The 13,714-nt window shown below is 36.0% G+C and overlaps 1 protein-coding gene across 1 annotated transcript in view; it reads left to right on the plus strand.

Annotated features, from left to right (window-relative positions):
• Window positions 1-12,350, plus strand: part of LOC102692555 (coagulation factor XIII A chain) — a 58,925-nt gene extending 46,575 nt beyond the window's left edge. The window contains exons 12-15 of the mRNA XM_006634398.3: window positions 186-461; window positions 2,184-2,344; window positions 5,544-5,680; window positions 9,154-12,350. Of these exons, the coding sequence (XP_006634461.2) occupies window positions 186-461; window positions 2,184-2,344; window positions 5,544-5,680; window positions 9,154-9,295 (716 nt within the window). The 3' untranslated portion in view covers window positions 9,296-12,350. The remainder of the gene's footprint in view (window positions 1-185; window positions 462-2,183; window positions 2,345-5,543; window positions 5,681-9,153) is intronic.
• The last annotated feature ends 1,364 nt before the right edge of the window (window positions 12,351-13,714 follow it).

Here is a 13,714-nt window from a genome sequence, read left to right on the forward strand (position 1 = left end):
CTGAACTGAGTCATTGACAGAACTTTGTTGGCAGAAGGAATTTTAATGCCCACAACAGGTTCTCTGTTTCTTAAAAGCTAAAACCCCTTTGCATCAAGATAACCAATTGGAAATGTTTTCATCTTTAGAGTAATTCATAACTATATCATAATGTACTTTACTTTTTTTGTTTTGTGCTTTAACAGGAAGTGAAGAGGAGAGGCTGGCCACAGAAGCTGCTGTGGCATACGGCTTAAAAAAAGCAGAAATCGAAGCCCCAGTGACAGAGGTGGACATTGCCGTGAACGTGCAGGATGTGCAGCTTGGCAGTGACTTTATTCTCGCTCTAGAATTCAAAAATAAAACTCCACATCCCCGTACCATGGTCATCCACGTCAGCGGCAACATTGTGTACTACACTGGAGTCACCCATGCTGAATTCAAGTCTCTGACAAAGCAGGTGACTGTGAAGCCTGGGGAAAGTAAGTTAGAATCAGTTCCTTCTTTACAATTTTAACGTGGCTGGTGAAGAAATTTTGGTTGAGAAATGGTGTTCAACAAACGTCCCATGGATGCGAAGATCACATTTTTAGTGGAGAGTTGGGGGACCTGGAACTTAGGAAACAGACTTTTAACCCCAGATAAGCACCAGTAGAGTAGATGGCGCAGACATTTTAACCTTTTTTGGGATTTTTCCATAACAGTGACAGTTCTAAGTCAAAAACATAAAGGTCATGACAGAAGGACATGAGTTTCATCCCAAAGAAGGTAGCTTTTGCAGCACAGCCCCCTATCAATGTGCTGGGACAAAGGTTTTAAAACCCAGGTTGGAGGGGAAAGCGCCACCTAGTGGCCCGCCAGCATCACTGCATGCACCCGCATTCTTTGACGTCTCCCTTTCATGTCATGATCAGGCCCATCCTTGCTTAGGTTCTGAGACCTGAAAAGACTAGGCTTCAGGGTGTTTAGCTAATGAGTTGTAGCTGAAGAAAAGCTCAAATAGGGGTCTCCACTTATTAAACCTGCAACCTTTTCTTCATTGATTACTAAAGGTCAATTTAACAATGATCAATGAAACATATTGTGTACTGTGTTCAATTAAGTGATTTAGAGATCATTGTTAGCAAAAATCAGAATATTCTTCAGGATATAATAGGGCCACTAGTTACAGTGTATTCATTTAATCTTTAGGCCTCCACACAGGGGTATGATAAGGATTGGATATTGCAGGATCAGATCCTGGCTCTATGTTAGGAAAGACAGATCTGTTCAAATGAGATTACAGTTTGGTATGCAGTGTGATGTATAGTAGTCATGTTGAAAGACACATTCAGATCTGGGCTTGCAATGAACCATGAGGGTTATTCTACTAGCCCAGAGCATCTTGTTTCATACAATAGCTTCCCTTACTTTGGATGTGGAGCGCTTATAGTTGTCTTTCTTAATCACAGAGAACATTATTGGTATTACCAATGAATGACAGTGTTGCCAGAGCAATAATAATTACCAAACATTTAGAGCATCAACACACTATTATTTGAGGTCCTCATGCTTTATTTTTCAATCTGTGACACAAAGCAACCTGTATAACTCAGTTTCCAAAAATGACATAAATCTAAACATGCAGAAACAATCCCCTGCATCTTAATGTAACCGTACAGAGTGTTCTTTTCTGTTCTATGAATTCTTCTGAGAAAAGAAAATGTCTTCCTATTGAAAAATTGAATTGTCTTGTATTCTTTTTGAAAAATAGCATGTTGAAAAGCAAGAACAAAAAATATGCCTTGAATGAAGTTAAAAAAGTGGAAGCAGTAAATCAAACTGAGAAAAAAAACAACCAAAAATATCTACAGTAGGTAAAAACCTGTCTAAACAGTCAATCAAAATAACAGAATTCTTAGAAATTTGTAGAACGTACACTTTTACTTGTATTTAGCTTTGTTGCTGAAACAACACTGATACATCCTTTTCTTGAAAGAACCAGGAACTAAAATCCAAAGAGGTGCAGTAGCCAAATAAAAAAATGGCACTCTCATTTTAATTTTCAAACTCACTAAGCACAGTACAGTTGGGTTTAAACAGTACACCTGTCTACAGTACGTAATTATTGCATAATGTGCTTAGGGCAAGTCTATACTGTACTTGTTTTATTAATGCTATTCCTCTTATTTTACTGTTTTTGGTTTTTCTGCCCTGTGTTTCAGCAAAGACAGTGGATGTGGAGGTGAAGTCACAGGAATATCTCAGCCACTTGGTAGAACAAGCCATGCTGAACTTCTTCATCACAGGCCGCGTCAATGAGACCAACCAGATTCTTACAGCCCAGCGTGTCCTCACTCTGCAGGTTCCCAAATTGACAGTTAAGGTCTGGCTTCTTTACTATTACTTTCATGACCATTTAAAGCAATAAAACTTTGATGCTTTTCAGTACAGAACGAAACTGGAATGAACGCATATACTCTCTTATATTTTCTTTGGCATCTTTGGAATTTAAAACGTAAATACAAAAAAACCTACTTGCATTTTTGCATTCAATTCTGTTTGAAAAATACCTTTGCACAAAAATGTTTTCACTCAAGCAGCCAACATCCTGAATTAAAAACGGGGATTAGATCATTCTGTATTCAGTCATTGAAAGCTTTTTAAAATAAACATCACCAAACAGGAAAAAACCTACATGCTAAGAAAATGTAAGTATCAGTTAAAACCATTTGTGTTAAAATTTCAGAATTTGTATCCATATTAGAATTAGAAAGTATATAGCCTTAGGGGGATTAGTTGATCATATAGTGTGACATCGCCAGTCTTGAATTTGTCTGAAGTGTAAGACATTTCCTAATCACCTCTGGCATGTCAAATGACATATTAAATGTGTTTTAAGTGACCTGTCCCCGCACACTATGCTTTTGGTCCTCCTCCAGAATCCAAGCTCTGTAATGAGGTTCCCCTTCCAGTAACAATTGAGCAGACCCTTGCACCTTCAGATCTTCCCTGGTGTTGTCTCTCATAGATCCTGCTGCTAACTAATCACGCTTTCTCTAAAATCACTAACCCATTGTTAGGCATAGGAGTATTCAAATTCATATTATATCAAGCTGCCCAATTCTCTTTCTCTTTACAGTCTTCTTACTAATCAAGAATTCATATCTCGTCACCACTATTCATTACTCTCACACTCTTGATTCTCTTTTCTCTCTTTTCCATTCTGCCACACACATGAAACAATTGCAGTAAACAGCATTTGTAATGTCATTCACTCTCAGCAATCCCTATCTCCTAGTGCACCTAATTTGATTTAAGGCGATTTTAACCACCGCAGCCCGAGAAAGTCTTTGAACAGTTTCTACCAATTAGTTGACTGCCCAATTTGCAACATAGAACCCCGGAACTGTGCTGTGGATTGATCAGAGAGGTGCAGAAGGTTACTTCCACTTGGTTCATCCGAACACAGCACTGTGTTCTCAATGCCAACCTACAAGACTGCACTGAAGAGGGAGAGAGTTCAAGAGCAGCAAGGAAAGGTCTGGTCAGAAGACAGCACACAGAGCCTGCAGGGCTGTTTTGATTGCACAGACTGGTCTGTCTTTTTAGACGTTTCTGACAATTCAGACAAACTCGCGGATGTGGTTTGCAGTTATATACAGTATATTTCTGTGAAGAAATGCTGACTCCCCTGACACCTGTTAAAGTTTATTCCGATAAACTTCACAACAGGGCCACACATCTATTAAGAGCTAAATCAGATCTGAACTTAGAACGAAAATTAGAAAGGCAAAATTGAAGTACAAGGAAAAAATCGAAGGAGAGCTTCATTCTAATAATTTTAGAATTGCATGAATTGGAATGTAAACTACAGCATGGTGGGGCATCAGGATAAAAGTAATTTCTCTAAAAACACAGTGAATATTGATGGTTTTAACACTAACAAAGAATTGTCTGATTAGCTTAATCATTTTTACTTTAGATTTGACAAGCACGATTTTAGTGGAAAAATCAGGGAACCAAGCTGAATTTGATACACAAAGTGTTTCAAACATTTTCAAGAAAACAAGTCAGGATTTCTGATGACCTGATAACATCAGTGGGCAGGTACTGAGGGCATGTGCTGGGCAGCTTGGTTCTATACTTCATTATGTTTTCAACATGTCTCTGAATCAGAAGAACATACTGTACCTGGAATTTGGAAACAGGCAACAATCATACCAATTGCAAAACACAAATCCCACACAATACTAAATGATTTCGGACCAGCGGCATGGACTTCTTTAGTTATGAATTCATGTGAGAAAAAATGTTAAAAGGCTTGTGCTCCACCAGGTAGAACACCTACTGGATTCCATGCAGTTTGCCTACATGGCTAAAAGTGGAGTCAAAGATGGTACCCTTGCACTACTGAATCTCATATATTGTATTACATATATATTATTTTTACATTTCTCATCAGCCTTTAGCAGCATTCAACTGCACTTATTAGTGGAAAGATTACTCTCAAATATTAATCTGGATTTTTATATTAAAGGCTGGATGTTAGATTTCTTGACCAACAGATCAACAGATAAAGTGTGAGGGTAAACAGTCTTATAGCAGAGCTGCTTTGTTCTTCCACTGGGTCTCCTCAGGGCTGTGTACGTCCTTAATCCTATATATTCTGCATACAGACAGCTGTAGAAGCCCTTTTAAAGACAAGACACATCATTAAGCTTGTTGATGACTGTCGTCAGTCTCCTCAGAAATGTAGACACTAATCATGGGCCTGTAGTGGATTGCTTTGTGTAACAACTCCTTCCTTCAGCCTAATGTATCACAAATCTTGATCACTGATTATAGAAAGCAACCACCAGCTGCACAATTAACAGTCACTGAGGAGCACAAAATTGAATTTTTGGACAGTTATGAATATCTTGGCAATGTTGTTGATGACAAACCATTGAAGAAAATACAAATGCCGTATCTGTGAAGAGCCAAAAGCAATTGGTCTTATTAAGAAAATTCCACTCTTTTAATTTTTTTATTTTTTTTATTTTATAGACCTTTCATTGAATCAGTCCTTACATTCACTGTGTTAGCCTGTTTTGGTAACCTTAATACACACTATTAAAACAGACTGAGCAGGATTCTGAAGGCAACTAGAACAATTATTGGAGCACAATAACTACAGCTTTTAGGCATCTACATCGATCAAGCAACGTGGAAGGAAAATATAATCATTGACTATCATGACCACCCCTTGCACAGTGAATTTGTCCTCTTTACATCTGGGTGTTGATTTAGACTGCCTAGATTCGAGAGCAATAGAACTATCATCTTTTATAATTCTATTTATTATTTTCTTAACTATTTTTTAACTTTATCCAGGTACAGTACATTTATTTCCTTTCATATAATATTTATCAGGTAAATGTATTGTGTAATGTGTTATGTCTTTACCAGCCTGCATTGTAAATTTCCCATTTGGGCCAAGTTTTGCCAGGGACACATGAAATGCTTTTACCATATTCATACTTACTTTCATTTACTTCTTCAAATATGTGCTTTAACTAATGAGTATCCTACTAATTTCAAAGGTATCTGGCATACCCAGAGTGAATGAGCAGATGTTTGTCACTGTGGAATTCACAAATCCCGTGAAGTTCAACTTGGACAACGTGAATATGCGCATGGAGGGAGCCGGACTTCTGAGAACCAAAGTGAAGAACTACAGGTAGGAAATAAAAAAGTCTAATAATAATAATATGACTGTTTATAAATGGGTTCGAGGGATAATTCAAGGATTCTGTCCAGTTGGTTTAACAGAATTTTGATTTCATGGACAAAATCTGCTTAAGGGGAATTTTGTGCGTAAAATCAGAAATACAGCAATTCCCAGCAATAAGGGGGAAATGTTATCACAAATAATAAAAGAAGGTAAAAATAACTTCACACTATACAGGATTAAATTCAGGGATGTCAATGGTTTCCTGTTGGGTTATGTTTCCTGTTGGCTTACTGTGGGAGTTGTTTGTGTTTTGTACACTTTAGGAAATTTCAGACTGTATTATTTTGACAGATGGAATAAAGAGCTCAATTATTTATGTTAAAAAAGGCACAAAAACAATAGTAATTGATTGTGTTAATTGCAGTTGGTTAAAAAATAAGCTATGAGTTCCAGAAAACAAACATATAATATGTATATTTTTCTCATGTTATATGTTTGGGCTTAAAAAACATGTTTCATGATTTTGTGAGTTATGATTTAACTAACTTTCAGCAATAAAAGACACCCCTTCCCCCATTTCTGTGTTAAACCAAGGAATTACTGTACTTCAAAATATTACAGTGATGCAGCATGCAAGATACAGAAGATATAGCTTTCTTAAGTAAAGCAATACTTCTTAAAACAGCAGTTTCTAGATGATCTCTTGCTCTGTCTACAGTCCCTTACACCCCAGACTTACCTCTTATTAAATTGAGAGGTTATTGCATGCTTATGCTATGTATTCATTTTGTCAGGGACTCAGCCATCTCCAGAAAAAAACAAAACAAAAGGAAAACATACAGAATGTATAATAGCCATGTTGGGATGCAGTATCTGTGCTACAATCTGACTGAATTACACCAGTTGCACCAAGAGTGTTCTTGCTGATGCTGAAGAAATCTAATGATACAGTTGCTATTATCAACCCAGTCCTTTCTGTTTTTTATTTATTTAGCAGTTACTTAGAGGTAAACATGAGCATATTGTGACTCAACACCTTATCTATACACAAAATGTCCCAGACATCCTAGGCAAGATCAGTTCCATGTAATGTAGAGTAAGAAAATGTGTGGTAACAGTATCAACAAATTATTCAGCACCTCCAGAGTACTGTTTTCTACTATTATAAGAGATTTGACAGTTATGAAAGCAACTTCAGTTGGATGAGAAGAAACCAAGCTTTTCACTTAGAAATATTAAATTCACAATTGGAATCTTCAAAATCACAACTGCTCAATGTGAACTACACTGGTTGTTCTATACAATGTTAAAGCCTCAAAACAAATGTATCCCCAAAACAAGTAATTCCAGGTTTAGGAAAATATGGCCTAAATGGTTTAATAGGACCATTAAAAAATCAGAAGGTGGACAGCACTTCACTGACTATAAAAGGCCCCATGAAACAAAGGTAATCATAGAGTATATTGAGCTACAGTACAAGCACAGTCAAAAAAAGATATTAGAATCACCAAGAGATAGATGGAAAAGAATATTGCAACAGAGACAAAAATACTGCAAAGCGTACAGGAAGTTTCAGCACTACAACGTAAGGGAATTGCAAACACTGAAGTAAGTAGTTTAGGAGATAATAAAGGATTAAAAATAGATAAAAAGAAGGTAAAAATATGAAATATGCTGAACAAATATTGCACACATTTCATAATAGAATATGTCAATAACTTTGTCTCGTTACACAAGCTGCTTCATGACTATAGAAGCATGTTTATTTAAATAAATGAAGCATGTTAACCATAGAGCTTTAATGATATTTCATTTTTCACTCATGATGAGAACTGTACCTACATATTGGAGACGTGAAAATACTAAATAAACTGAAAAAATGAACCAGGAAACTGGACTAAGAACTTTTTAACCATTGCATATCATTTTAATGATCATAACCTTTACTTTGACAATCGTAACTACTGGTGTACTGCAGGGAACTGTTTTTGGCTCATTGCTTTTCCTGATCTATATCACTGGTTCGAATTCTGATATAGTTAGCAAACTAGTTTGATTTGCAGAAGATACAAAATTAGGGGTATTAGCAATAACATGAAAAATGGCAAGTGAGTTAAAGAAGAGAGAATCATGGATTGAGCAGATATTGAATGATACTTAATGACTCTAAATTAGGCTCCTAAATAATAACAGAGGAATGTAAGGCCTACAGGAATTATAGTCCACGACTATAGAAAGCAATGCTGACAGTGATCGCATGATTTGCTCATAGCCTTAGAAATCCATGATGAGTGCAAATAGGGTCACTTTTGCTATGGAAAATAAGTGGAAACCTTCCTTGTAACCTTTGACCTCTCTTAAAAGTAAAATGCAAATCCGTTTTTTTTTAAACATGGCCACCAATGATTATCATGAGGATACTTTTAACTGTAATAAGCAATAAAACTTGCAATAAGAACTAAGGATTTTAGCATGATTGCGTTATTCTTGTTTTTCAGCTATCTGAAAGATTTAGAAAAATGCAAACCATATTTTAAATGTCTCTCGAATCTCTCTCATCCTGTAATGCAGAAAATCTTGATGTTTCCCTACTCCAACTGAGACAACCTTATATTGAGATAAAGAAAAAGTAACACTTAGTCCAGGGTTTTGCTGTTTTCCAAGAGGGTTTTGGAAAACATTCATTTGCATATTTCAGAATCAATAAAAAGCTCTAAAATATAAATCAGTGAGCACACAGTTCAAAATCTAAAAGCAAAGAAAATCTATGCCAAATAAAGGAACAATTTGAGAGGTGTGGACATTTAACTTTTCAATTTTTATGAACAATTACATAACAGTGTTTTTTTGCCATGTCATTTATTAGGAACATAAAATTGCACATATAATTGAATAGACTCCAGGGTATCAGCTTCAATAACATGACTGGGTACCACAAAGACTAAATACAAGTAACCTGCTCATATCTTGTTTCTTGATTAAAAGTATTTATATTTCAAATATAAGACCTCTTCTGTGCAGAGGTTTCTGTAATTGTTTTTTTGTCTTTTTTTGAGGAATTTACACACTGATCCTTTTTCTAGCTGCTCTGCTTGCTGCAGTTATTACTGTAAGAACCACAATGCAGACAGGACATCGATATAGTGATAATGATTAATGTCACAGGTATTTCATTATAATACGATAGTGTGAAAAATTCATATGCATATTAAACTGGGCACTTTATAAAGCTTTTTGCTTTAGTGGAAATATGCTTCACATTTTTTGAAAGTCAATGCAATCCCCGCAGATAAGACAAAAACACAAAGATCCAAGTTATATCAAATAAGAAACTATTTGCTGCACTTCTGCTATACTGTATGTCCTTTACTGTATGTAAGTTGATTTCATTGTAGCAAAACAGGTTTACACTGATCACAATATTTAAGAACAGTATGTCAGTGCATTATTTAAGTAATAAGAATGTTTTTTGTTTTCAGGATAATCCCTCCAAATTCCTCACTGACGTGGACAGAGTCCTTCGTTCCAAGCAGACCAGGCCGAAGCAAGATTATCGTTAGCCTGGATTGTAATACTCTTCGTCAAGTGTATGGGCAAGCTGAACTCAGCATTGATCCCTGAAGATAATACACAATGAACCTATACGAAAAAGATTTAGCTCTTTTTTAAAAAAAAGTGATTCATTCCCTCTTGATTTTATACCATATAAAACAATGATAAGAAATTATAAGAAAAACATAATATTTTAGGAATACTGCCAATCATTAGTGAAAAATAAATGGTTGTTTTTTTCTTCTCATATACTGTAGTTATTCATATTAAATGAGTAAAGTAATGATGTATCATGTTAAATAACATTATTCATGTCATATCCAAAACAGTCACTGAATAACTTTTCAATCTTAAAGCCTATAACAACAAATAATGATGAGTGAATCGTAATGAATGCTTCAATTTTTCCTAGAAAACATACAGTATGTCCAAATTTCCCCTTTACATCTTTCACAATATACTGTATGTACTGTATTTTGTTACAGCTTTTGAATAATGTTTTGCAATTCCTGTACAGTTCACTGCTAGTGTGCAACAGTAAATATGGACAAAGTGGCAGTTACAGAAACACAACAAATCATATCATTTTGTATGCCTTAAAGTGAATTGTGAATTATGCTTTTGTATTAGCATTGGGAATTAAGCTCAGTGCTAAATATAATCCATGGTATTTCCTGCAGTATTTCATTATAAACCAGGAATGAAGAGGAGTAAACTATCATACAGTAGCTAAGAGAAAGCAACACTGTTGTGAGATTTAAGTACAGTCCTTTATCAACCATATCTTTCAGAACTGTTGTGAACGATGAGAATGATAACAAATATGTAATAGAAGTTATGGTTTCAAGAATGGGGAAAGTCATTTTATTTGATATATAATATAGGTTAAATGCTTAGAATCAGCAAATTATCTTCAGAATTCTAGGAGAGTAAGAATAGGTGATATATTTATCACCCCGAGTCCCAATATTCCTCACTATTCACAAGCAGATGGTTGAATGCTTTTTAAAAATACATGATATTGATGAAGAGGTCCTCCCATGAGATTAAGGCTGTTCAATATGGTCTCCTCTCCTTTAAAGCTCTGCAGGTTTAAAGAATGTGTTTTTCCTGATGAATCAACTTTGGGTACATATTTACATACTGTAGCACGCATTGATGTCTCTGAACACAAAATGTTTTATGCTCAGAAGATGTAAGAGCCTCCAATGAAGAGTTATTCTCTATTGTTTTTCCATGAAAATATTCTTATATTTGTAATTATTTCTTTTAGAAAATTAAAAAATACAGCATATATTGTTCATTTTTACCTGTAGTGAGAAATACTGTATACAGTATAAATGATTGCTGAAATTAGGTCATGTTTAATTTGTGGATTGTTTTTACTTTCAATTGCTAGTTTGTAATAATGCTACCATTATCCTAAATGTCCCACACCCATCCCACTTGAAATCTTTTTATTACGGTAGTTTTGACATTACATACAGTACAATGATGTGAGTTGATCAGGCAAAATTCAACATGTGCTCTGACATTCTGCTTAGTCCTACAAAGGAAGAAAATAGGGGAAATCATACCTGAGGATCTAGAAGTGATAATTTCCACAATACAATCAGCAGACATAACATATTTAGCAATTTCGTTTTAGTCGACTAATGCTTATTAAATTGTCTAGGAATGTTTTCCTCAAGACTTACACAGCTAATTTTTTACCTTAGAATTTATTACTGAAAGTGCAGAACGTATTCAATTAACTGCTTTTGATTGTTATTTGTAAAACAAAATAGAATAAATCATAAACTTTTAAATGACACTGTTTTTTGTATTATTGTTTGAAGTGGTTTTCATATGTGGAACATATACTGTATATTGGATATTGGAACATTAACCCTTAAGTTTTATTTGGGATTCTAAAGTGATACGATACAATATGATTTAATCATATTTAGGTATTAATAAAATGTGTTCATTTTATCAGTACCACTAAGATCGGTTACAACAAGGTAAACTATTCAAAATGTCAGTTAACAGAAAATGATTCTTGGTGTCACATGTTACATTTCCTGCCCTGAGCGATGGACTCATGTCCAGGCTGTATCCCATCTTGTGCCCATTGCTTGCCTGGTTAGGCTCTGGCTCCACCATATCTCAGTATTGGATAAAGCAGTTAGAAAATGGATGGATGTTACATTTCCTAGAGCCTAAAGTTAAAGGAGTTATTTATTTAATTTTAAGTTTTTTATTTTTTTCTCACAAATCCCCAATCAACAAACGGTCCGACACACACTGCCATCTTGAAATTGAAACGCTGAATAAACTTCTCCTGTGTCCCACAGTCTTGCAGCTTACTGATGAGACATTTTAAAAATGTTAGATATTTTTTAATTACATTCAGATTATAATGAAATGTTCATATACAATGACCCAGATTTTCATACTGGTTCTCCTATTAATCCTAAACGCATCTTTCCAGATCAGAAAAGCTCCACTGATTTTATTTGGTTTGTGCAGCTTTGAAAACAGCAAACACAAAAAGCACAGCTACAGTGTCAAAGCACTTGATTTACAATAGCTAAGCCGCTTTCATGCCATCATCATCATATTAACAGGAAAAGGAAATTATTTTATTTTCAACCATTTTTCTTGTCACTTAAAAGGGTTTCCCAACTACAATCGAGAGGATCCATTGTAATTTATGTTTATGATGGGGACCCCCACCTAATTATACATTCATTAACTGAATTAACTGTGCTAATGATTCTTTTTGTGTCACAAGTTAAATAATTTACATTAGTTCAAGTAGTTAAAACTATTGTAACGCCCTCGCCTAGTGGTGAGGAGGAAGCGCCCCTAGGCGCTCGTAGTACCGCTGGGCATGCTGGGAGTGGTAGCCAGGGAGAGTCTGAGGGTCAGCACGATGACCAGCGGCTGACCCTACCTTTGTAAATAATGTCCTAGTAGTTCTAGTGCCCTGTGTAGTCTTATAAGAGTATAGCGTTGTTAAGTAATTGCCACCCTAAAGATTTGTACGTGTTCCGTCAGTCTCCTCATGTGCGTGTATATCCTGTGTTTGGTTTTGTGTGGTTGTTAATGAATAAAGCTACAGTAGCGCTTGGTTTGTTAATCGCGTCTCCACTGGTCCTTTGTTCTGAAAAGAACCTGTAAACGCTACGCTATTAAGACTCGTTCAAGGAAGTTGTCCCAGTCACCTGACTCCACTTAACAGGTAATCATCCAATTAACTCACGGATATTTAAACCCTGATCAATGGGATTGCTGCTTTGCCAGGACAGTGCTTTCATCACAACCAGCCTGCCTGAAAGAAGGATTACCTGCCTGATTACCTTCAGTTTGCGTTCCTGAAACCACCCTGTCACCTGGATCCCCGTCTGACTCCTTTTGCTGCTGCTTCAGCCCTGCATCGTACCACACCGACGGCGTTGTGTTTTACCCCAGCCTTCTGAACTCACTTGACTACTCATCTTCCCTGTCCTTCTCAGCCCTGTTTAGATGTGCCCATCCTTCACTGTCTGATCAGCCCAGCGGCACAGCAAATCCCGACTGGCAATCTTCTTCCGCCTTTGCAGCGTATATCCTGCACGGCGACTTTCCCAGCCTTCGTTTTGTCTCATGCCATCACCAGGATCAAGCACTTGGATTCCTCAGGCTGCCTGGCGGACATTTTTTCATCTTACCGCTGCTTCAAAACACCCTGGGACAAAGACTGGGAAGGACTTCAGAAAGTCCAATGAGGGGTGTCTAAACTTTAGAAGTGTAATTTAATCATTCATGCTACTACGCTTTTGATAGCCTTTCACACTGACAGAATATTTGACATTCTTTCACATTTAGCCTTTTAGGGGACTTTTACATTTAGCTATTTGATGACTAAAACATTCTCACTATTAGCATCAATGGTTGCTAATATCATGCTTGATCAAGCTAAGAAAACATGAACAAACCAGAAACCTGATACGACTCTTGCTGTACTTTATTTGTCATTGAAAAAAATCAGATGAATTCTCCTAGGTAGATCAAACTACCAAAGAAATGTTGAATGAATAATTAGTAATTATGAAGTACTAGACAAAAATCCAATCCAGCTTTAAGGGGACAGCAATGAAAACATAATGCCACAGCAGTAAATCAGTAGGTGAACTTTAGCAGTCAATTTGACTTTCTCAATAAGGTGTGAAAATATACTGTCTTCAGGTTGCAAGACCGGGGTCACAGTAATGCATCATGAACAACTGCATCAGGATCAGCCGATGCGTCGAAAGTTCAGCTTGACATTTTTAGTGCAAGACAAATATTAGGTCTTTTTTTTAGATTTTTTTTTTCTCTTACTTTGTGGCAATGTGTACAAATGTGTAAGGTCACACTGATCTTTACGATGGATTAATTTAAAGGTTGAATTTATTGCTTTGGTGCTTTCTGGTGATAATACTATTATTAGTCATAGTAGAAGTAAGTTCACAAGGGATTAAT

Source organism: Lepisosteus oculatus, chromosome 6 (assembly GCF_040954835.1).
Source record: "Lepisosteus oculatus isolate fLepOcu1 chromosome 6, fLepOcu1.hap2, whole genome shotgun sequence".
Classification (NCBI taxonomy): domain Eukaryota; kingdom Metazoa; phylum Chordata; class Actinopteri; order Semionotiformes; family Lepisosteidae; genus Lepisosteus; species Lepisosteus oculatus.